The 23,904-nt window shown below is 39.2% G+C and overlaps 2 protein-coding genes across 4 annotated transcripts in view; both read right to left on the bottom strand.

Annotated features, from left to right (window-relative positions):
* Window positions 1-23,904, bottom strand: part of LOC6620133 (acetylcholine receptor subunit alpha-like) — a 76,948-nt gene that overhangs the window by 17,292 nt on the left and 35,752 nt on the right. For all 3 annotated transcript variants that reach the window (XM_032717346.1, XM_032717345.1, XM_032717348.1), the window contains 4 exons: window positions 5,917-6,032; window positions 487-655; window positions 285-421; window positions 90-233 (listed from right to left, as the gene is read on the bottom strand). In XM_032717346.1, the coding sequence (XP_032573237.1) occupies window positions 90-233; window positions 285-421; window positions 487-655; window positions 5,917-6,032 (566 nt within the window). The remainder of the gene's footprint in view (window positions 1-89; window positions 234-284; window positions 422-486; window positions 656-5,916; window positions 6,033-23,904) is intronic.
* LOC116800900 lies at window positions 1,422-1,976 on the bottom strand. Its single transcript, XM_032717351.1, has 2 exons — window positions 1,624-1,976; window positions 1,422-1,557 (listed from the first exon to the last, which is right to left on the bottom strand). The coding sequence occupies exons 1-2, from the start codon at window positions 1,903-1,905 to the stop codon at window positions 1,489-1,491; spliced, it is 351 nt and encodes a 116-aa protein (XP_032573242.1). The 5' UTR covers window positions 1,906-1,976; the 3' UTR covers window positions 1,422-1,488.

The following is a 23,904-nucleotide window of genomic DNA, read 5'->3' as shown; positions in this document are numbered from 1 at the left end:
CGAAGTCAGCATTTTTTGTACTTTGAAAGAACAAAGCTGTATATTCACTGACAATTTTTTAAATATAATTTATTTATAAAATTTCTTACCTTGTTTCAAAGTTGTACGTCGGCCTTTTAATGAATAAAAACGCTGGCAAAAAGTCAATAAAGACGCGCTTAACCCAGGGTGCCATTTTATGAGTTTGAGGTGAACGAAAATGAACGTTCAAAACAACAACCGTCACGCAGATACTATAAAAAAATGTCATGGTGAATTTGATTAATAATATAATTCAATATTACCTGATAGACACAAGTATCATGGCAAATATGAGGTATTTTCCCAGCAACGGAACAACCAATGACGTTGGTGGTATAATTTCAACCACCAAAAGAAAGAACACATGAAGACTAATGAGAATGGAAATAGATAGTGTGACCTGTAACGGCAATTTATATATGTATTTCAATTTTTAAAGTTATTTGCGAATTCATTTTAAATTACCTTTTCTCCACTATCCGATGGAAGGTAAAATGTTAATACGGTTAAAAATGATATTCCCATGCACGGTATTATTATATTAACAGTATAAAACAGCGTCTTCCTTCTCATTGTTATATTAAATGTGATGTCCAAGTATGGCTCGTCGCAACAAGTATAAAACTTTTCATTCCTGCAAAATGTTATTTTGTATTTTATTATTTTTGTTTTTCTATGGTTTAGCTCTATGGTTTCTCCTCTAAAATTTTACATTTTATTGTGCGAATGTTAAAATGACAGCTTAAAATGACTGCCACACCCACACTTTTTGAACATTTTCTCACATTTTTATTAGTGTTATAAAAAATTATTAGTATTATTTATTAGTCCGCTTTAACGGATATCTGATAGTTGCTGAAGTCGACTATAGCATTCTCTTTTGTTTTCCGTTTATTTTTTCAATATTCCTTTGGCATCCAGATATGTGACATCTACATATATGGTGGACCAATTAGGCGTATATACTGTATACGACCTATAAACGCCTGTTGGGTCATGCAGCCGCCAAAACTGTGCAGTAGACTAATTTCATACTTGTTAATATTTAAGCCAAATTAGCAGTAGCATGCCCATAGTGCAAACCGCTGCTCTCGCGCGCATTTATCTGTACGGCGCTCATTCCTTTGTTGTTGTTAGCTACCTATGTTAAGCTTGGGCGCTGCATTTCGGCTGCCTGCCCGCCAATTGCCTTTTCGTCGTGCTTCGGAAAAGACCAAACTTACTTACTTATTATCGCTATCGTAAATTATCGCTATTTCGCAAAATAAAACTGTCGTCATAAAAACAAACTTTCTTCGGTTTTTTATTATTCGCAACAGCTATTGAAAAAGGTCAATAGCTAAACAACGCCTATATTAGAACGAAGCATTAAAAGGCTAGTTTGCGTAGAAATGGCCATATCGATTCGCCGGTATAATTAGGACAAACAATAGACCTAAGCATTGGAATTCTGCTCAGGCACCAAATTTAGGGAGTCGCTCCTAGCTGCGACAATTGGTAAGACATATTGTCGGGTCTCGCAGCCGCCAGCAGCACCTAAATGTATGCCCAGTTGTTGTCAACATTGGAAAAAACAATTAGTCCACAGCACCTAAGCTTTACCTGGGAGGTGGAAAAGAGCACGCGAGTAGCTGGGGGCACCGAGTAGGTGCTCCTGGAAAATCTCAAAATTTTCCGGGTCGCGGCGGCGTGGTGGAGACAGGAGCGGCCATGGGGCAGGTCAGGGTGGCAGAACTTGGCAACGAACTTTCTCTTCATTACTTTCGCTCCTGTCGTCGTCGTTGTTTTCTTGCCGGTAACGCCAGCTGATCTCGCAGTCAGCTGGGATAGTAGTGCTGGTAAACGGTTAAAGCTCCCCGGTCTGGCAGCGCTGGTCGTATGCATGAGTCCCCAATCACAGGTGGCGCTTTTTCTCGGTGCATTGCCTCAGTGACAAAAGCAACATGCTACGGAAATCGCCAAACGATCGGTTCACCGGTCTATCATGCATTTATGGGTGGCTGACGGGTATCCATGCCATGGAAACCCGGAGATAGATCCATAAACGAGCAGTAGAAGCAGAACAAGAGGGTAAAAAGTCAAGGAGCAGACCAATAGCCAACCTCTCCGCTTAGGCGGCACACTTTAAATCCGGGGCTCTGGCGACCGAGCTGGAGAGGTATATCTCCCACCGTCGCAACTTTTCCCTGCTCACCCTCCCCTTAGTCCACGGTGAGTCTGACCCAAAGTGGGCGGCTACGTGGCCTGCGCCTGCAGCAAAATAAAAACCCATTCAGCGTCTGAGCCAAGTTGGCCGGCAGCATATCCATAACCTGGTGAACGGTATAAATCCGCAAATCTGGCAGGAGGTATAAAATGCACAACCTATGCACGGAGTCTGGAGGCCCTACCGAACATTACCCCCAAGCCCGCCCCGATGGCGTCACACTTGGCCGTCGGACCAAGAAATTTAACAAGTGCTTCTACAACGGAAAATGAAAGCTTGGTGTTCGGGAATAGGTCAAAGGTCCTAAGGATCCCACCCCAGAACCCAAACGATGGCACCCCAAGAAGCCATTAGAAGCGACATCCCCCTATCAGAGCCCAACCAGCAGAGTCAAGAGTGTCAAGCTGAGGGTAGGATGGTCCCAATGTCTAATCAAGGAACTGGAGCCCCGACAAACATGCCTCAAATGTCTGGAGGAAGGCCACATAGCGGCACACTGTAGAAGCGCCGTAGACAGAAGCCAGTGCTGCTTCAGTTTCGGTCCGCGGGACACAAGGCCGCGGAGTACCCCAACGAGGCTAAGTGCTTTCTGTGCGCAAGCAGACGAAGCCAAGCAACCAACCACCAAGCAGGAATCCGGAAGTGCCCATGGACGGGCAAAGGAGCACCAAAGGCACCACAATGATGCGTTTGACTTAGCTTAACCTGAATCACTGCAATTATTGCGCTACTTAGCGAGTCCTACCGTTCGGCGGCTAGCCCAGACTGGGCTTTTGACCGCGCCAAGAACCAATGTTTTTTCGAACACCGGGTTTGTGAGGGCAAAGGTGGGCAGATGGTGGGTGTACAGCGTATAGCTCCCAGCCTGACCTTAATCACATTCAGTCGGGCATTGGATAGACTGGCAGCGGATGCTAGAGGCCGCACCCAGGTTTTCCTAGCTGGCGACTTCAACGCATGGTCAGAGAGCTGGGGCAGTTCAACCACCTATTTCCCTACTTACTGTAAACTTTGTAACGTTATTGTTTAGCTATTGAGCTTTTTCAATAGCTGTTGCGAATAATAAAAAACCGAAGAAAGTTTGTTTTTATGACGACAGTTTTATTTTGCGAAATAGCGATAATTTACGATAGCGATAATAAGTAAGTAAGTTTGGTCTTTTCCGAAGCACGACGAAAAGGCAATTGGCGGGCAGGCAGCCGAAATGCAGCGCCCAAGCTTAACATAGGTAGCTAACAACAACAAAGGAATGAGCGCCATACAGATAAATGCGCGCGAGAGCAGCGGTTTGCACTATGGGCATGCTACTGCTAATTTGGCTTAAATATTAACAAGTATGAAATTAGTCTACTGCACAGTTTTGGCGGCTGCATGACCCAACATCCTCCCCCCGTTGGAAGCTTGTGTTCCAACAGAGTCCTCAAGGGGGAGCAGACACAGCTTGTTCACTGCCCGTCTTATTACTACAGACGCGGTCCTCAATTCTGCAACTCGAGCGACGCCGTCTCTGCCAGGAATCAACTGCATGACTCTCGCCAAAGGCCATCTCATTGGGGGTAGATTCTCGTCCTTAACAAGAACGACGTTGTCCACGGCTGCGCCAGGCTTTGGGGTGCGCCACTTGGAACGCTGCTGGAGCAACGTCAAGTACTCTTCCTTCCATCGCGACCAAAATATTTGCTGAAGAAAGGAGATGCGCTGCCAAGAGTCAAGCCGATTATAGTTTAGGCCCGTTATATCTGGCTCGTCAAACGACGAAGGCGGACCACCATTGAGAAAATGCCCCGGAGTGAGGACATCTAGATCGGCAGGGTTCTCTGAAATGGGAACTAAAGGTCTGGAGTTAATAACTGCCGAGATGTGGCAGTTATTCGGGTGGCGGCCATCAAAGTCCAACGACGAATTCCGGAGGCGACCGCCTACTCTAAGAAGTCCAAATTGATCCAGGAACGGCGAGAGCGATGATATGGGACTAGACGAGGAAACTCTTCCCAGCGTTTTTAGGGACTGCAGGTCCTCCCATAAATGCGCGCGCTGCACCAACCGCAGATGTTGGAATTTCTCAACGTTGGAGAGGTCCGGATGGCTGTCGATTATGCTCGTGAACACGGAGTAAAAATCCGCCCAGTTTGCGTAGCCGCCGCCAAACGTTGGCAGCTGCACAGGCGGCAACGGCATCGGCCTCGGCCGCGGCTGCGTTTGAGGACCACTACACTGGTGGGGCACAATACCTTCCGCAAGCGTTGAGTGCGGCGCGAAATGCACATTGCGTTTGGCTATTTCCGCGCGCACACTAGCCTTGAATTCAACGATGAATTCATAGAAAGACTCGCTCATTTCACTGCCAATTTCGTCGAAGTCCAATTCCTCCAGTTCTGTATGCAGAACATTGAAGGCACTTTGCAGCTCATCAATCTGCTCCAGCCTCACCGTAAGAGTGGATTCGTCGTATCCGCTTAGCGTCTCATTAGACAGCGACGTTTGTAGCCTCTGCAACCTGCTGAACAGCGCATTGGTTTTGCGCTTTTTGGTTTAAAAAGGTTACCCCGTTTTTTTCACCTTCAGCGGGCATAGCAACAAATCGCCTTTGATTCGGTTCAGCGGGAAGATGAGCACAAAATAGATGCCGAAAATGCAAGCGGGGTCAATGCACGCAACGATATATGTAGCAATGTATGTATATATGCAATGCTAGCTCGCTTAAACACAGCCACTATCACCGAAATCTCCACTCACTTGTCCAACCGATTGCGATTTAATGTATTTATATTTATTTATAAACGGGATAAGTGCATTAATTAATGCATGCAAATTAACATGATCACGTCGGGGTCACCAAATGTTTAGCTATTGAGCTTTTTCAATAGCTGTTGCGAATAATAAAAAACCGAAGAAAGTTTGTTTTTATGACGACAGTTTTATTTTGCGAAATAGCGATAATTTACGATAGCGATAATAAGTAAGTAAGTTTGATCTTTTCCGAAGCACGACGAAAAGGCAATTGGCGGGCAGGCAGCCGAAATGCAGCGCCAGCGCAAACAGCTGTTTAAGCTATTTTATAGTTATTTTTACCTTCCTGTTTCGTTTCAGCAGCAGTATGAAAACATTCGCGATAACTTTTGGCGACGCAAATCGAAAATTTGTCAAATCTGAGGTGGAGCCAGAAATAAATTTTTAATTTTTTATAAAATATCCAAGTGACAGAATGATCTTGTTGTGATGTGGAATAAACATCAATAGACCACTAAGTAAATTGTTTTTTCCCGTAAATAAAATCTGATCTGATATAAAAAAGGCATTTACTTTTCATTTCGGCCAGACAAAAGTGACCGTTTTACAAATCGAAAAAAATTTGCGAATACGAAAACCGGAGCTCCGATTGTTCGATTTCAAATCGAAATTGTAAAATCCCGAGAGATGCTTAAAGATGCTCCAACAGCGAGAATTGTTTCTTTCAACGATTTTTTCTTTTTCTAGTAGTAGTATAGTATAGTATATAGTAGTTGGGAGGTTATCTAGATTAAATATGGGATTATTAAAGATTTGGAATGCCTAATATTAATTCTTAGGCTCTAAATTTATAAGTCTCATCGAAACAAATAGTAGTCCTGATCAAATGCATAAATAAAATGGGAATGATTTCTTCTTATAATTAACGGGCAACATAATAAGTTAATAAAATTATTTACCTAACAGCTGGAACTTCGAGAATGTCCCATTCCACAGACATATAAAATTCAGATAGGTCCACACCCACAGCAACAACGTTGCTGCCCTGTTGTTCATCCATGTGCCTCAGATCAACCTGGAATTAGTTATAGCATTATTTTTAATATAAATGTATGTATGTGCGTTTATTTTACAAATTTTTTTCTATGCTCAGTAATAAAATAAAAATTTTATATTTATAAGTGTATATTTTTTAATGTAAAAGGATCTAAAAAAATATATATAAGCTTGCGTCATACGGTAATTTACAACACATGCAACAAAACCTTATTCAGGAAAATTGTAAGAATTTGTATTGCTTATATTGCTCGTTTTTGTTAAAATAATTGTTTATATCAACAAAAAAAATATGGTTAAGTCAATAATTAATTCCATTGTTTAAATTGCACGTAGTAAACGTAACTGACATAAAAGCGAAACAGAAACATAGCTTTAGTATCGTAAAATAAGTCGAGTTTACGTAGAAATGTTTTTTGAAAATGGTGGAGTTTTGCGTATTTTAAAATATTAAAGAGCTTGCAATTGTTACCAATGTTGCTTATATTCAAAAAATGCTACAACAAACAGCATGACCTAATAATATAATAAACCTAGTTGATCTAGTGTAAGTACTATATATATCCTATTTCCAGTTGATTTAGTACTTCAACCATCAATTAAGGAAATATTAAACGAAAACGAGAGAAGACGCAATAGTCGATTTTGTGTCCCGGTACGTAGTTTGGAGGAGTTCTAGTAAGGAATTTCAACATTTTGTTAGTATACCGATAGTTAAAACATTTGTAGCATATCGATCTTTTCATGACTCTCTGAATAAACGCTGTGATCTCGGCAAAGGCCGAGACCAAAGACGCAGCGCAAATGTGCTCTAGCGGATTTCCACACCCACCAAACGGGAAACCGTTACGCCCTGTGGTGGAATAACGCATTGATTTTTATACCCCTAACTCATAGGGTGAATAAGAAGGGTATACTAGATTCGTTGAAAAGTAGGAAACAGGCAGAAGGAAGCGTTTCCTGATCAGGATTATAGCAGGTCGATCTGGCCATGTCCGTCCGTCTGTCCGTCCGTACATCCGTCTTCCCGTCCGTATGAACGTCGAGATCTCAAGTACTATAGAAGCTAGAGTTGGGATTAGGTTTACAGTTTGCAGAGACACAGACGCACCGCAAGTTTGTTGAATCATGTTGCCACGCCCATAAGCCGCCCACAACTGCCACACACACACTTTTGAAAAATGTGTTGATATTTCGTCATATATTTATTAGACTTGTAAAATTTCTTTCGATTTGCCAAACAACTTCTTGCCACGCCCACTCTAACGCCCTACAACCGCCAAAACTTCCACTCCCACATTGAAAAATGTTTAGATTTTTCTTCGTTTTATTGTTTGGCTTTCAAATTTGTATCTGTATACCAAAAACACTGTGGCCACGCCCCTGCTTCCACCTGCAAAATACGCAAAACGGTCACGCTCACACTTTTAAACAATTTTTAAATTTGTTCTCATTTTATTCCCCAATATCTATCGATATCCCAGAAAAATTACTCAATTTCGCGTTCGCATTCACACTATCTGAGTAACGGGTATCTGATAGTCGGGGAAATCGACTATAGCATATTCTCTCTAGTGTTGATATAAGATAAGCGTCGAGGCGAACATTTCTTTCCAAAACTTAAATTCGAATATCGGGTGACTACATCCTCCGACAACAAAAGAACTGTGGTTCGTCACTTCCGCGATACCCTCTTTTGCCACCACCAGCACCAGAGGACCGGTCCTTCCGCATTGTAATGCGGAAAAAAAGAGGCCTTCGCATATACACCCTAAGCAACAAAGTAACGCGAGTCCAACTTAACATGACATTCGCCGACTCAATAAAAAATGACAGCAACCAACTCATTAAAAACATCTCTGTTGTCTGCAGACATAAAGTTATCTGGTAAAAGCCGAGCAATCAGTCTGATCCTGTTCAATTCCTCAGGTGCCAGTAATATGGGCACACTAAGGATTACTGCAAGCGGCTAGAATCACCCAACCTCGGAATGTAATCTCGGACCGTACGTTTCTAAATGCTGCCAACACTGAGGCAGCTCTCAAGCAGCCAATTTCCAAGGTTGCAAAAAATATATTCAATTCAACTTGAAAAACACCTCCTTCAAGTATTACACAAACCTTTAGCAAGCAAACGTAGCCAGGACCAATAAAAAAAAGCAGAACAACGAAAAATAACAACAGGCTTCCTTCGGTCACCAGTAGAAATGATGCTTGGTTCCTTAGTTGGAAAAGCTCTTCAATAGACTCGACAGGATGATGGCGATTGTGTCCCTCATGCAAGCGATCCATCAGACGCACCCTTCCCTCACCTTCTCACACAATTGCTAAATTTAAGATAGCAGACTGGAATGCCAACAGCAAACTCTTATGAGGTCTACATACTCCGATCAACAATCTCGAATAATAACCTAGATCCTACATCGGCATCCAGCTGTCCCCAAGCAGAGTACCATTCGATGATGCTACGGTATTTTGCCTTCGAGCCTACAGGTGGGTGGAGGAAACATTTTGTCACTTCTTAAGAAAATACCATGGCTACAGTTGATTGGTACGCCAAGCATAGAAGGTGGGGCAACCACAACATGTGTGCCAAAGGCATGATTTTGTCTTCATAGACATTGTAGCTACTAGAAGCTACCTGTTAACCCTTCTATGTAAGCGCCACTCCCAGCGCCATTAGCTTTGGCATCTCGAAGGGCTTCAGACAGCAACAGCTATAAGTTAAAGCTTTGACTGAGCTTTCGTCTGCCCATTTCCCTTCAATGAACCCCTACACACATCGAAGATGCCGTCGTGCTGAATCATTGCATTCATCACTGCTATTGTCGTTAAGACTGGACTACGGGCTACACCACCACCGCGCCAAGAAAGTCCAAAAAGTATTAGAAGACCAATACTAAATTCTGAGGCAAGAGCACTTTTGAACCTCAAAAGGAGAATCTGGAGACAGTTCATAGCATCAGGGGATCCTGAAACTAAGCAGTCCCTCTTAGTGTCAAAAACAAACTTCGACGGATGCTTGCCAAAATCCACAGGAAAACCTCGATACCCTGACAACAGCAGCGACTTTTCGGTCTGTAATTTAACGAGTGTGGCAGTCGCTCTGCCAATCGCCCGTACAGCGACACATAGTGTAAGCATTTGCTGAGCATTTGTTCTCCACCGTCACCCCCTTCCAACTGATGGAAGACTCCCACCGAGAGGAAACTCGCAAACCTTTCGGACGACTTTCACCGAGAGGAAGTAGCAAACCTTTCACCCCATTAGACATAAACCCTTCAAACTGAAGAACATCTGATTGATGGAACTGCCGCAGGTATCAGTCTACAACCACAACATCAATTCGGTTTCAGGAAGTCACATGGTTGCCCGGAACAAGTTCACAGCCTTGTCAATCACTTAACACACTGCTTTCAGTCCAAGTTCTATATGGTGGCAGCCTTTTTGGACTTTAAGAAACAAGGTATGGCACGAGGGGCTTTTGTACAAAATGAAAGCTATTCTTTCAGCACCCCACTACACAATTCTGAGATAGTCGTTTGAGCTTGCTGGTCATGAACGCGGGTGTTCCACAAGGAAGTGTACTTGGACCCTTCCCGTACACCCTCTACACAGCAGATATGCCGGTTCCGTCCAACAGTGCTCCCTGGACTATGGTACATACGCTGAAGTCACAGCTTTGCTTGCATCCAACAAGTCACTGCAAACGGCCACGAATGCAGTACACGAATGTCTGAATACAGCTATAAACTGCTAAGGCCACTTGTGTGACCTTCGCTAACTTACAATGGTGGGATGAAATGAAACGTTACCTTGCACCTGAATCGAAAACTCATTTGGAAGGCCCATATCACAGCCGTGAAGACATAGTGCCTTTAAAAGCTACAAAAGCTGGCTCCTGCGGTCAAGCAAACTTTAGCTCTCAACAAAAGTCCCACTATTCGCGCCGATAATAAATCTGTTCATACACGAGCTCCTCGACGTGCATGAGGACTTCCTTGGTACGTCTTCAATTACGCTATCCTAAGGAATCCCGGATAACTCTGATTGGTGATCAGATCAACTTTTACAGCATCCAATATGGACCCAAACGCATTGACGTCTACAGAGGATGCACTGATCTCCCTACCCGGACTATTTGCGAAATAACTTTTGAATATAATCGAGTTTAGTCTCTTTGTATCATACTCTAACTTACATTATCTCCGTCCGCTTATGTTCAGAAGGCACTGAACGATTCCGACGCAAATAAATTTAAGAAAAAGGGATTTCGTCACGGGAGTGTTTCCAGTATGTATATATGTATAACATAAAACTTACTTGCAACGGGAACAACACAATAAAATGATAAATTTTTTTTTAATTTCGACGAGTACATCTCGATTCTTGCAGTATCTTCTATTATGGTAGAAGGAATAATAATAGTACAAGCCGACGAATAGACGAAACAGATGCCAGTCCCGTTGAAGGAGATATATTAATGTTTACCGAAATAAATAATGTGATAGCTAAGCGCTGGTAAAAAATCTCAAGCAGCTTGGAGTAGAAATCGCGGCCTAGTTACGCGGCTGTGATCAAAATCGAAAGTAAATATTTTGGAGTAGAAAGACTGGCGTTCACCGTACCTATCGGCCAAGCCAAACGTGAACATTTTTCGCGAGCCGGACAACTGCACCTCGTCAAACAATTAACCTAAATATATCATTAGAATATACCATTCTAATGACAAGTTGGACAAATATCAAACTTCGCGGGCTCAAATGTCAGTTCGGTATATAATGCACGTTTAATGCTGAAGGTTTTTCAAAAAGTCTTAAAACTTAAGTTCTATAAGTTGGAGAAGACCCTTAAATTGCGATTGGAAAGGCCCATACAAAACTGACTATTTTTGTTGATTCATAATTTTCAAATTTAAACGCACGGAGCAGATCGCCAGCATCGTCATACGCGGATGTACCAGGTGTCGCGTTAACTATTCAGCTAAACTACTTTGTAAGCATAAGCCTATAGGTTGATATTTTTAAAATAAGCTTTCGCTTAGTGGAGTCTACATCTTCGAATAAAACAGAACATATATATATGTCGCATTACGAATGTATTTTGACCACTTTACGTGTCTGTCACATTATTAACATGGTTTGACCACTGCGCTTGCAAGACGCAGCTGCGCAATGAGTTTGGTATATTGTGAGGTAATTCTTAGAATTTGACTACAACGTAGAATATGACTGGCGCCAAAGTACCGTTACGAGTGAGGCGACGGCGTTGTCGCGCTGTCGCCAAGTGTAGTCCAGTTAGGGTGTGTAAAGGATAGATCGATGCGTAGAAAATACGATCAGTTGCATACAGACGATCGCGCACGCCGGTTGGAATTCCCTTCACTCGAAAAGTTTATTTGCCAACATGGAAGATCAGGCGCAAGAAAATGCCAACGCTGCGACATATACAATAATAAAAGCTATTTGTGCGTTCTTATTAATTATAACCATAAGGGTGGCATATTGAATGTTTTTTCCCATAAATATTTGGTGACCCCGTGATCTCAATTTCCGGAGGTTACATTTAAGGGCTACAAGGGCTTTTTAAATTAAATTCATTTTTAGCAGCGATATGTTACACGATGCGTATTTTTAACAAGAATTTTTATTTTAATTTTTTATAGGTGACATCAACATTATTAAAATTACTTGTAGGCTATCATCAGAGGATGAGTGTCCCACTCAAAATTTTAAGTTTTTTTTTATTTTGGTATACCAAAAACATTTTGGCCACGCCTTTCTAACCCCCACTTAAATTTTTTTTTAAATGTTTGTTTTTTTATTTTTTTTTTCCAGCGGTAATTGACCATCAGGGTAAGCGGTACACTAGGTTCGTTGAACGCGAGGTACTCTGATTTTATAACCGTTACTCGTAAAATAAAAAGTACACTAGGTTCGTTGAAAAGTTTGTAACAAAAAGATTTAAGCGATTCTGGCCATATTACGTATATATATTTAGGAGTATTGTTTTGCTGGGTGAACAGACTTGTCAATCCTGGCTTCAGTTCGCGACACAGTGCGGTTTATCAATAGACCCAGAAGTCGAAAAAACGAAGCTAGTCAACCTAGTCTTTCCTCTATTAGAGCCCGCTACCAACAAAAAGGAAATACAGGAGCTAGAGACACTCTATTGCCAACGGATTCGCGTCAAACTTTCACACAAAAAAATTACGTCGTGCAATGTCATCGGTGCCAATGCTTTAATAACACAAAAAACAACTGCCAAAGGAAAGTTATCTGTGTTAGACGTGGTCAGCAGGGCGCCATTGTAGACTGCCTACGTGAAGTCCATCCAGTAAAATGCGCTAACTGTGGCGGTAATCTTACCGGCTGTCTTGTCTATCAGCAGAGAGTAAGTCGATGTAGAGGTGGTATACCCCATCGTAGCCCCTGGAGGGATTGCGCTTTCTTACGGGATCGCTGCCGGTGGTTCTATCCAAGCTCAACAGGCAAGTCAGCAGCAATGGACAAGTCGTCTGCAGCTGTAAGAATTTCCTCTACTAGAAAGTAGGAACCGGAAGCAGAACCAGCAAGGCCAACAAAGTGATCGCAACCTGCAGACGCAACAAACAATGCAGAAATCCCAAGGCCTCTGCAACATCAACTTCAGCGACCAAATTCATCCCAGCAACTGCTGTTTGTTAAAAATCATTGCATTAATATTATGTTGGTCAGAATTGTGTTTTTCTGCACTCTGATATAATTCAACCTACATGGATAAACCCAACCAAGCCATCCAGCTAATCTCATAAAGTCTTGTCTCAAATATTATCAATTTTTGGAAATGGAACATCACAGCGCTAAATGTGTCGTTGTCATGGTCAAAACGGAATAAGGCGAAATAGCTATTGCACCTATTCATTGTACTTTAAACTTTCACCGCACCAGCGATGACTTTAGTGTGCTAGGAACTATGACTCAAATTTCTGATTGCCGAAGATTGGAATGCACACCATTGATTTTGGTGCTCACGAAACTCTACAACCAGTGGAAGAGTGTTGGCAGAATGGAGGGCCCTCGCATTACCCGTTCAGCCACCGTACGCCATCAGCAATCGATTTTGCTATCTATGGAGGGATTCGCTCTGATCATATCTCTATCGTGGAAAGCTGAGATCTAAGAACCACATCCTCTTGTTAATTAAACTAAGTATTTCTGCCCACAAGTTCTCCACGAGGCGGCAGTAAACCAACTTGTTAACCGTAACATGTTTCTTAGCTCTCCTGAAGACATTGATGACGCCACTGAGCTCTTTGTTTGAAATTTCTTGCCTCATGCTCTTTTAAAACCTGAGGTACTGGTAATGATATTGAAAAGAGTCTTGCGTCGCATGCTGAATACGACCTGAATAAGTTGCTGCACAAAAGAAAAAACTACTATTTCGCGGATCTACTACGCAATGCTGAGTCTATGGACTAAGCCTCTGGAATGCAGGAAGATCAGTAAAGCGGCAGCCCCTCGCCAAATCGCTAAATAGCCTGCTGAAATTTCTTTGGGTTTTTCTAACGAGCTGGAAGGCCGTTTTCAGCCATTTAATCTTGCGAAGCGTGAGGACGTGCGTTTATACGTTTGTTCAAAAACCTTTGAAAAGGTTGAAATCAAACTTATTGGACGCTATGGGTCTATCCAAGTTAGAGGTTTGCCGGGTTTTAGTATCATGACAACCAGAACACGCATCCATTGCTTAGGGAAGTGCTAAGAGGTCTGAGACTAAGATTGAAGCACCCGTAACAGTACTTTTGTAGTGGCATGTTAACGGTAATCTACTCTATACATACATCAAAGATATATTAATTATTAGTCCGTCATAGATAGATAGGTAGATAGATAGATAGATAGATAGATAGATAGATAGATAGATAGATAGATATATAGATAGATATCTTGACATGGCACTAAGATCTTGGCGCTACGCTAGCATTTTACAAGTTATATAATGCTTACAAGCATTAGAATGTTAATTTCGATAATTATAATGCCATTAAAATCGTTTCTTATCAATTTGCTTTCTGTTTGTTGGGGTTTTTGTGGGCGAGGCAGAAACTGAAGATTGATCCGAATTAAGATGTGGCATAGGCTTTGGGTAATATTACTAATCAGCATTAATATTAATTATATAAATAATAATACAAATAGAACATATTATAGATGGTAGTTAAGGTGTTCGTGGTCAACAATGTCCATGCAGTGTACGTATTAATAGACCATTATAAACACCAGCATGCATTAAACAAACAAAGTTTTAAACAAGTGTTATATGCGCTCCCAGTCGGAAGTTTGGAAACGTGTCAAGAAAAAGAGGTATTAAAGAGTGTATTTTCCACAGAACAGCGATACAATTTCTTTTAATTTTTTTAATAAAAATTTCTGCTTTCCTTTTTTCTAACATACATCTATCTCCATGGTAAAATGGCAAGAATATAATCAGACAGAGATGGGATTAGCCTTTTTGTTGGCTTATAACGTTTTTGTTTAGTTGATCTTTCAATTTAAGATCGTCAATGTTTTTTAGAAACTTATCACAGCTCACAAAGTAGCACAGATATAAAAATATTTATAAATATTGTATTTAAATTTAATTATGCGTTTTTCTGTTAGTTTATTTCCATTATATTTTCTTTTACTCCATTATTAAGCATTAAGCGGGTACATATTTGCATCTCTAAATTATTAATAATATTAATTATTCATAATACAGTTATACATATATTGTCATGCAGATCTTTACATTTTGTTTACCAAGGAATTTATAGACTTGTAGTAAAATAAAATATAACACGGAAGGTATCCGGAAACAATACTGAGTACTCCTACTCGACGACATGGCCGAGGAATATCAGTGGTCCGAAAGGAAGAACCCTACCAGCCGCCCCACTTAGCTCGTACAGCGCCCATACTAAAGCCTTGTGCGAGCACTACACCGCAGTAAATCATACCGGTTACCACGGCTTCCAAAATTGAATGGAGGGACCACGAGAGTCTTTAGAGGACTTTGCATTGGAGGAATACCTGGGCAGAGCCATGTTCGGCGAATTACTAGCCATGACCCTCAACAGCATCCTAGTACAGCGCTTTATCGACAGACTTAGAGAGACAGGATATCAGGTCCCTATTATTAGTAGCACCCCGCAATCACTCTCAGACGACCTCGACATGGCGAATCGCATTGAGGACCAGTGCCGACGACGAACCGCTGCCGCAGTTATGACCGTTGATGTCGCCGATCATCAACTAGGCTCACTAAGGACAGGAACCCGATCTTGAAGGAATAACCCGACAAACCCGAGATCCCCGAAAAGCAGGTTGTTCGTCGTACATGCGTCCGGAGATACGCCATCAACCCCCTTTACGGTGGAGACACATGGAAACGCCGTGGAGGTTGCCGATAGCGGGAGGCAGTGTCTGCCAGCCAAAGCTACGTAAACTTGTAGTGCCGTTCGTGGCCAACATTTACACTGGTTTACCTCGACGACATCATAGTGCACTCTCGTACGGCCGCAGACCATCTGGATCATCTGGGTTTTCGACTGCCCTCACCCTCTCTCCGAAACAAAAGAGAAGTGCGATCCTTCGTAGGACTCTGCATTCGAACGTCGCCACCATAGCTCGCCTACTGCATGAGGTAACGGAAGCTATGGTCACCAACGGTTCACGATTCCTTCGACACGCTAAAAGTCAAACTCACGATGCCACCTGTTCTAAGGCTAACGGCAGAGTGCGCGCGAGAAGCGAAGCGAGAAGCTATGTGCAAACCGAGAAGATGGTACAGTGAGAGCATTGCGAGAAACAGGCTATCTTTAAGTTGTTAAGGTGAACGTGATTCGGACGAGGAATTTTTTGAATCAAGCGCAACTATCACCTTTCTCTTATAAAAAACTATAGAAATGAAAAGGGCGAATTTAATAATTTATGTAATGACTTACGAAACCACACAGAAAAGTTCTTTAACTGTGCGCGCAAGTCTATTTCGACTTTTAATTATACTTAAATAAAATTAGTAGTCGTTTGACAAAGAATTGGTAATTAAAGCACAGAATACAACAAAACAATCGTACGCTCTGAGCGAGTTGCAGCGATAAAGCAGGTGCTCGCTTTATCGCTTAAGCTCGCAACTCGCTTTCAACATCATTCGAGCGATTGCACTTAAAAATGCATGCAGTGTTTTATCGCTCGTTCTCGCCCAATATTATCGCTTTGCTTCTCGCGCGCACTCTGGTGCAGGCGTGGTGCTGAATCAACTCGGCCAAGAGCGGGTAAGGGTAATATTACAGCAAATCATTTAGTGCGGCGGAACGCAACTACTGTGTAACTCGGCATGAACTGCTACAAGTGGTCATTTTTATCACTATATATTGGTAAGAAAATTCACGTTACGCACCGATCACTCGTGCCAACGATGGATGTTTAAATTTCGAGAACCGGAAGGCCAATTAACACGATGGATTGAACGACTCCAGCAGTACGACGTCGAGATGTTGACGCCCTATCTCAGCGCCCATGTGATGAATATAGCATACTACCTAGGCCGACGAAGACTTACAATATTCTCGATTCTTGTCTCGAAATAAATCCAAAAGTCTTTCAGGGAATGCTTACAGAAGCATTTTAGGGAATGCATCCAGAAGCCTTGCAGGGAATTCTTACATAAGCACTTCGCGGAATGCTTACAGAAGCAAACCTTAGGTGAAAGAGGTGTTTGATTCTTTGTTTGATTTGAAATTAATATTTGGTGGTGTTCTGCCAACAAGATGACCTCAATGTGATTTTCAAGAATCGAATTACTTTTAGTTTATGCCGCGAAGAACCGATTACATTCCTCAGAATTATTCTTAAACAAGTCCTTATACTTTTGGACTGCTGCGATGCAAGCAGTTTTGGTATAGTGGTTTTCATAAATGTCCACGATAGTTTTTTGTAAAGTGATCTGTGCGGGAGCAGGGTCAGAAAAAAAAAACAAAAATGGCGGATCTGTATGAACGAAAATGACGAATTCTTACCTTCGCCGAAACCACGCGGTTTAAAAAAACTATAAGGGCGAGCAGCGGTCGATCGATAAGGTACAAAACAATGAACAATTGATTAAGACGACGACATCGATGTCAGCACCGGCCAATAATCTTGAATCAACAGTCATCTCAAAATCCAAAACATGGTACATTTTTCCCATTTTCAATATTTTGTTGATATTGTGCACTTCTAGTCCCCTGACTGCGCTTTATCCATCAATTAATTTGACACATCGATAGAAGGAGGTAACACAAACAATACAAAAATTAAAAAAAAATTTTAAAGTCGGCGTGACAGATTTGGTCATCTTGTGGACGTTAGATCGCTTGTGATTTAAAAAAAATATGTATATATATATACAATCCACTGTATCCATTTAAACAAAGGTACTGCTTACTTATGCGTTGAATCAAACTTGGATTACGACATAGAAATGGAATTTCCTTAGCTCTGACTCGTCGATAATTCTTCCGGGTGATTGCACAATTTAAATTCAAAACATTTGTTAAAAATAGGAAATTCAAAACTTCTGACATCATTTTTCTTAAACCTGTAGGTCTGCGTCAGAAGGATGCTTTGGTTCGGTTCACGTATCCGTGCACCGTGAGCACCCATGCTCGGTGAGTCCCCCATCAATGTAATTTGCTTATGTAACGAAGTATTATTTAATGAATTCGGATTTATTTCTGCACTTTATCTTTCTTTGACGAGTTATTAAAATATCTTAAGTAAAACAGATATAATAAAAATATCTGAAATAACACCGAGCGAATCAAAAGGTGGTAATAGAGACAAAGAAATTATAAGGTAAGGGAAAGACAGGTTTCACAACATTCTTTTTCGTTTTTGATTATACCATTAAAAATGCAAAATTACGCCTTCTGGACGACATTTCTGTCTAAGTTCTCGAAATAATTAGGAAAAATTTATAATAATATGATTCAGTTCTATTGCAAGAAAATTAATGTTATTATTAATGTTTCCATCACACGTGCATAAAAGTTGTTTATGTATATGTATTTTATGTATATTGGTATCTGTACATGCACTGATTTGTATAAAGATATTCGAATAACAAGATGGATAATACCAATCGATTTTTTGCACACGATATTTTCGTGCAAAGAGCTCTACAGAAACCCAGTCGAAAGTGGCGAGGGAAAGAAGTACATATTATCATATGCTTCCTTTTCCACAGAACAACGAAAAAAAATTTTTTTTTCATATTGGAGGAGCGTGGTCTTCTACAAATTCAATGGAAGGCTTCCTAGAGTACGCCACTTTAAAGCATTTTGATGTACTCTATTGAATATGCATATGGAAAATAAAAAAATGTAGTTCGCCAATTGGTCATATTTTTACAATCGTGCACATTCGGGTGGAAGCCGAGCCCTGCTTTGTCAACACACAGTCTCTGTAGAATTACTAGCACCATTTTCAGTACTATATTTATTTTACAATAACCTTATTTAAAAAAAAATATATGAAAATACATAATTTTTTAATACAAACATACATTTTTTGTAACATACATACATACATACGTACTCACAAATATCGTTCAAATATGTGAAACAAAATCAAAGCAATATACATACATATGTACATATTCTTACACTGCCAGACGGTATATTTTTGATCGCCTTAGTAATGAGGGCAAGCAAAATGAAAAAAACGGTACTTACGAAAACCAAATCACAATTTTTTTTATTTTGTTTCTTTTCCACTATTTGTCCTTTCCTCCCTTACTTAATATTAACAGCATTAGACAGGTATGTATATACTTGCATCATTGTATTTAATTATTATATTTTTATATTGTTATTATTAGTAATTATTCCCAATACAGTATTGCTTGCAGATGATTGAATGACTTTCGTCTACCAGGGTGTAATTAAACATAAATAAGAAAATAAAAAAATACTGCAATTGTAATTTAATAAAATAAATGATGAAATATTTCTTAAACCGAGACTTTGTTTAATATTTTGGGAACACTTCCTCCACTTTAGATAGAAATATTACATTACATCTACATACATATTACACCCACAAGCCTTTCAGGGAATTCTTACATAGGCATTTCAGGGAATGAATCCAGAAGCATTTTAGGGAATACACGCAGAAGCACATGAAGCATAGTCTTTCACACGCCCGGTAAGAATTTTTGGTAACTTTCCTTCAATGGGCAGCACTTCCACTCGACAAAGAATTATTCCGAAAGGCCTTCCAGAGAACTTCCACTTTCACACGAGTAGGATGTACAAAATTCTTGTTTTTAATTATATGAATATAGCATAGAAATCTTAAGAGCCGAATCTACACAATATCACATAATAAATTTCAAAATGACTTCGTATTGGATTAATTGCCATTGGAGTATTCATTAGAGTAGAGTATTTTTAACTATTTATGTTTTTAGTATTTTTATGAAATATGTTTTTTAAAATGTATGTTAAAAAGTGGCTGCATAGTACAAAAGCAATGTATGGCCGTTACGCATCTTGTTATTCGAATGTCTTTGCTTGTAAAGTAGTGCACGGTGTATTCCTTATTTAAGTGGTTGAACATATAATATTTTTCCTGTACCCTATAACCATTGAAATGAGTTACTGACTTCCGGAATAATAATTCAGGAAACCACTCCTCAGTTATATATGGGAGCTTCAACGAGGTCCTTTAAAATGTATTCAGTGCGGCGTTTTTTGGGAAAAAAATTTAATGGATTTAGCATCCGCGTTCGTAATTCGCGCTCCCGCATGTAAGCCACCATTCACAAGTTCTACGATATGGGTACTACTATTATGTGATGTTAGGAAAAACAACTTTTTGACTCATTAAATTGAACTTAACAGAATGTTTTTAGATAAATAACACTAACATTATACACCATAACAAACTACCTTAAGTTGACAGCTGATTTAATTATCTAATATCTGTTAACAAATCAAATAAATTAAACATATCATATAATGTTAGCGACAGGTAACAAGCAACATTCATATCAAATATATTTTAAGTTATATTATCGTGCTTATGATGTTAAATGTTTTTGGCTTACATTTAGAAAGACTAAACAAAAGAGAGAATGCTATAGTCGGGTTCCTCGACTATCAGATACCCTTAACTTATCTAGTGGAAGTAAGAATATGACAATTAATGGGCGCTTTTTGGGCATTAGAAAGGGCGTGGCAAAAGTTTTTCCGTAGGTCGACAGCAATTTATTTAAAAATATTTTAAAAAAATATTGCGTTTTGCAAAGTGGGGGCGTGGCAGCATTGGGCGGTTTGTGGGTGTTAGAGTGGGCGTGGCAACATGAAAGAACAAACTTGTGCAGCGTCTATGTCTCTAGAATCTGTATGCTGAATCTTAAGCTTCAATAGTTCCTTAGATCTCGACGTTCATACGGACGTACAGACGGACAGGTCCAGAATATATGAATATACTATATTTGATAGGAATCGCTTCCTTTCCACGAATGTAGTATTTTCCTTCACTTAACGAGTTACGGGTATAATAAAATATTCAAAACATATTAAAAATACAGGCAAGACATTTTTCCGCATATATTTATTGGTATATATATATTTATGGTAACTTTTTCATCGTAAAGTATTGGAAAATTCACATGCTCAAACCGTTTTGCTTGCCTGTAGAAAATAAATAGATACTTTGTAAATGAATTCAGTGTTAGTTTCTGTTTTAATTCATAGAGTACGTCCAAGCCATTCCAAAAGTTATTAAAACTGGTAAGTGTATTGATAGCTTTAAAATAACAAAAGTTTCAATGCGACTGTACTAATAAATCGTTGGAATTCATTAAAAATAGAATTTGTATATTTATTTGTCTGTATGGAAAAATGCAGTTTCACCATTCAGCATTCTTGTACTCACTAAAGATGCTATTCTTGAAAGCTGTCGTTTAAACAGTTATTAAGCAAAGAAAATGAAAAAACAAAAACCAAATTTAAATATATAAAAAAGGGTTCATTCGTGCCCATTTCATGTTTTCATTATGTAAGAAGATACTAGTGTTATTTTAATAATATACAAATCATGCACTATTTAAAATAGAACAATTTAATTCGATAAAAAATTTTTTCCTCAATAAGATTATTATTATTGGTATATTTTTCTCGAACAGTACAAAAATGGTCAGGCAAGAACTAAATAATTTAAATTAATGTAAACTTTTTAGGAACATCAATAAATTGGACCGAAATACGCAAGCATAAAAAAATTACTTATTAGTTTTAGCATGCGATCTATTTCCTAAGTCGACTAAAAAATGTAAAACAAAATAGGTCCAAACGTCTTAAAGTGAAATACAGTTTGAGTAGCACCTTAAAACCGTCATAGGTCCAACTTCCTAATTTTAAGATGCAGGTTTGTACGTCATACGGAAAATATTCAACATCGATTGAACAAGAGGATTTATAGACGGCAGGAGGTTGCCATATGACCAATCCATTATTATAGACTATTGCTTTTGTCATAAGTGTCACTTCATAATGACCATCAGCACTGAAAAATATACATTTTAACATAACTCCTATTACCATATTAGACAAGCCAATAAAATTTTGCGCACAGTATTTAAGGAATAATGACGGTATGTTAGAGTAATTAAGTACATGACAATAATATTGTTATAGTAATAACTTATTTAGAAGCTTATTGCATCTAATCTAATTTGAAAAATATTTAGGTATTTAAAATATTTTCTTATTTTTTTTTTTAATTTATAGTTAAACAGATATGAGTGCGTACTTACATTGCACATCATATGAAAATGTTAAGTATCTCTCACTTACAAAGGGTTCAAAACCTCTCCTCTGGATAGATAAACACTGTGAAACAAATTTTTTCGGATAGGTGATTAAATTCAACAAATTTTCATTTTATCAAAAGCATTATGCCATCAAATTTATTTTTAGGGTTGTTTACTATGACTCCATCCTTGTTAAAAGGAATAAGCTAAGCTACATTTCAAGCCTCTTCTACTTTATAGGGGCAGATATCTCCATATCGTTCGCTGTGGCGTACCCTCTTCGAAGTCTGTACTCCGTTATAAAGTAATCTTAAATAAATGTGGTACCTCTTTAAAAATTGTATTAAATACGCATCGGTGCATCACTAATTCATATTCGCCAATTCTTGATTAATACCCAATCTTTTTTAAGCATTAGGGTAGACTTTTAATATACTTATAAGTAAATCGAAAGTGCAACTTATTGGTTACTTAAATTTGTACAGCACTTTATTAATTATTTTCTTTTCCAATTTTATTGTTGTATAATTTCGCCCTTTACTTGTAGAGTGAAAAGTTTTATTAGATTCGCTAAAAAGCATGCAACAGAAGATAAATAGAAGCATTTCCGACCATATGTATTATTGATCAAGGTCAAGATTTCGGGAATTATACGAGCTTCAAAGTTTGTTATAAGCATACCCATTTCAGAGGCCTACATTCTGAAAGCTTATTACAAATGATAGTCCCCTCTAACGACCACAATCAGCCCTAAACTGTCACGGCAAAACTTTCATATATAATTCGCACTCTCTTTAGCTGAATAACGAGTATCTGATATTCAAGGAAAATCGGTTAAAGCGTCCCTTTGTTTTGCCATATCCTCGCATTAATACAGTCGTCAATGAAAAAATGATTTTTGATTTTAAAAAGAATTTCTTAAGCTTATGTAGAGACTGCGAAACTGTGCTTAAAGGAGTTCCGATTAAATTTTGAATGGCAAATTCTTTATAAATACATTTTTTATAAGTATTTGAATCAGGTGGTTTTGGATATCCGTTTTTTTCTAGTACTATGCCTAGATTGCGAAGAGCGTTAGCAAATAATATACCGGGTATTGTAATTGTGACTGTGGTGTGTTGAAAGAAGTTGGTTATATTTAAAATCAAAATGGGCGTGTAGGTCTTTACATTGAAAGTAAACTGAGCTCTTTATTAAATCTTCTAATAAAAGAAGGCGATGACTCAGACCGAGTTTTGCTTGAAATGTGGCGTTGGGCTTATTTTGCGATCTTCTTCATCATTAAAAGTCGTGAAGTCTTGTTTAAAGGCTATTATAAACAGGGATTTGGCGATTTTTGAAGACATTTTGGGTTGATGTGGGAGATGAGTTTTCCTAGCTGCCCTTCATAGACCCAATTTTTCAATCTCTTTGATCTTTCCGGAGAGTATATATACAGACAAGTTAGCGTTTCTTCGATCATGTAATGCCACCGTTCGATCAGTTCGGATGAAAGAGGTCGATTATATTTTATTGTATGCTGGCACTTTCGATTGGATTTTATACTTTAGCATCTTGACCGATGATCAATTCTTATATATAATATGCATATAATATATATATGCATGTCAGCAACCTATCCCAATTGCACCTTTTACCTAAGTACATATATACATTACATACTTTTCAGCGAATCTAATATACGTTTATATTCAAACCAGTAACTAACACTTTTCTTAAAATTGTTTATTTGATTTTCCCCCTTAATTCTCTATATTTTTAACGTTAAGTTATAATTTCCTGGCCGCAAATACATGAGAAGTAGCATATTTGCAACTACAAATTTAGGCTACCCCAAATATGTCTACAATATTTTTGTGTTCGCCCATGGGCGACAAATAATATTACTTTAATGAATGTGTCGTCCTCGGTCCTGATATTACTCATTAATCGTAAATAAAAATATAGCTATTTTGATTCAGTGTTTGATGGTGACCACCAACTTTTAAGAATCGTGAAATCGGGAGCAAGATTTGGCATCATTTGATTACGATAATCTTATCGATAATCTCTCGATCGCCTACCTGCTCCAGT

The sequence above is a fragment of the Drosophila sechellia genome, chromosome 3L (assembly GCF_004382195.2).
Source record: "Drosophila sechellia strain sech25 chromosome 3L, ASM438219v1, whole genome shotgun sequence".
Taxonomy (NCBI): domain Eukaryota; kingdom Metazoa; phylum Arthropoda; class Insecta; order Diptera; family Drosophilidae; genus Drosophila; species Drosophila sechellia.
The sequence above is the reverse complement of the archived record's forward strand: the minus strand, read 5'-3'. Positions and strand labels throughout refer to the sequence as shown.

Coding starts and splice junctions, on each gene's coding strand:
- LOC116800900 (XM_032717351.1), bottom strand. CDS start 1,905: ATGCATACGACCAGCGCTGCCAGACCGGGGAGCTTTAACCGTTTACCA. Junction 1,558..1,623: donor TGCTCTTTTCCACCTCCCAG/GTAAAGCTTAGG, acceptor GCATACATTTAG/GTGCTGCTGGCGGCTGCGAG.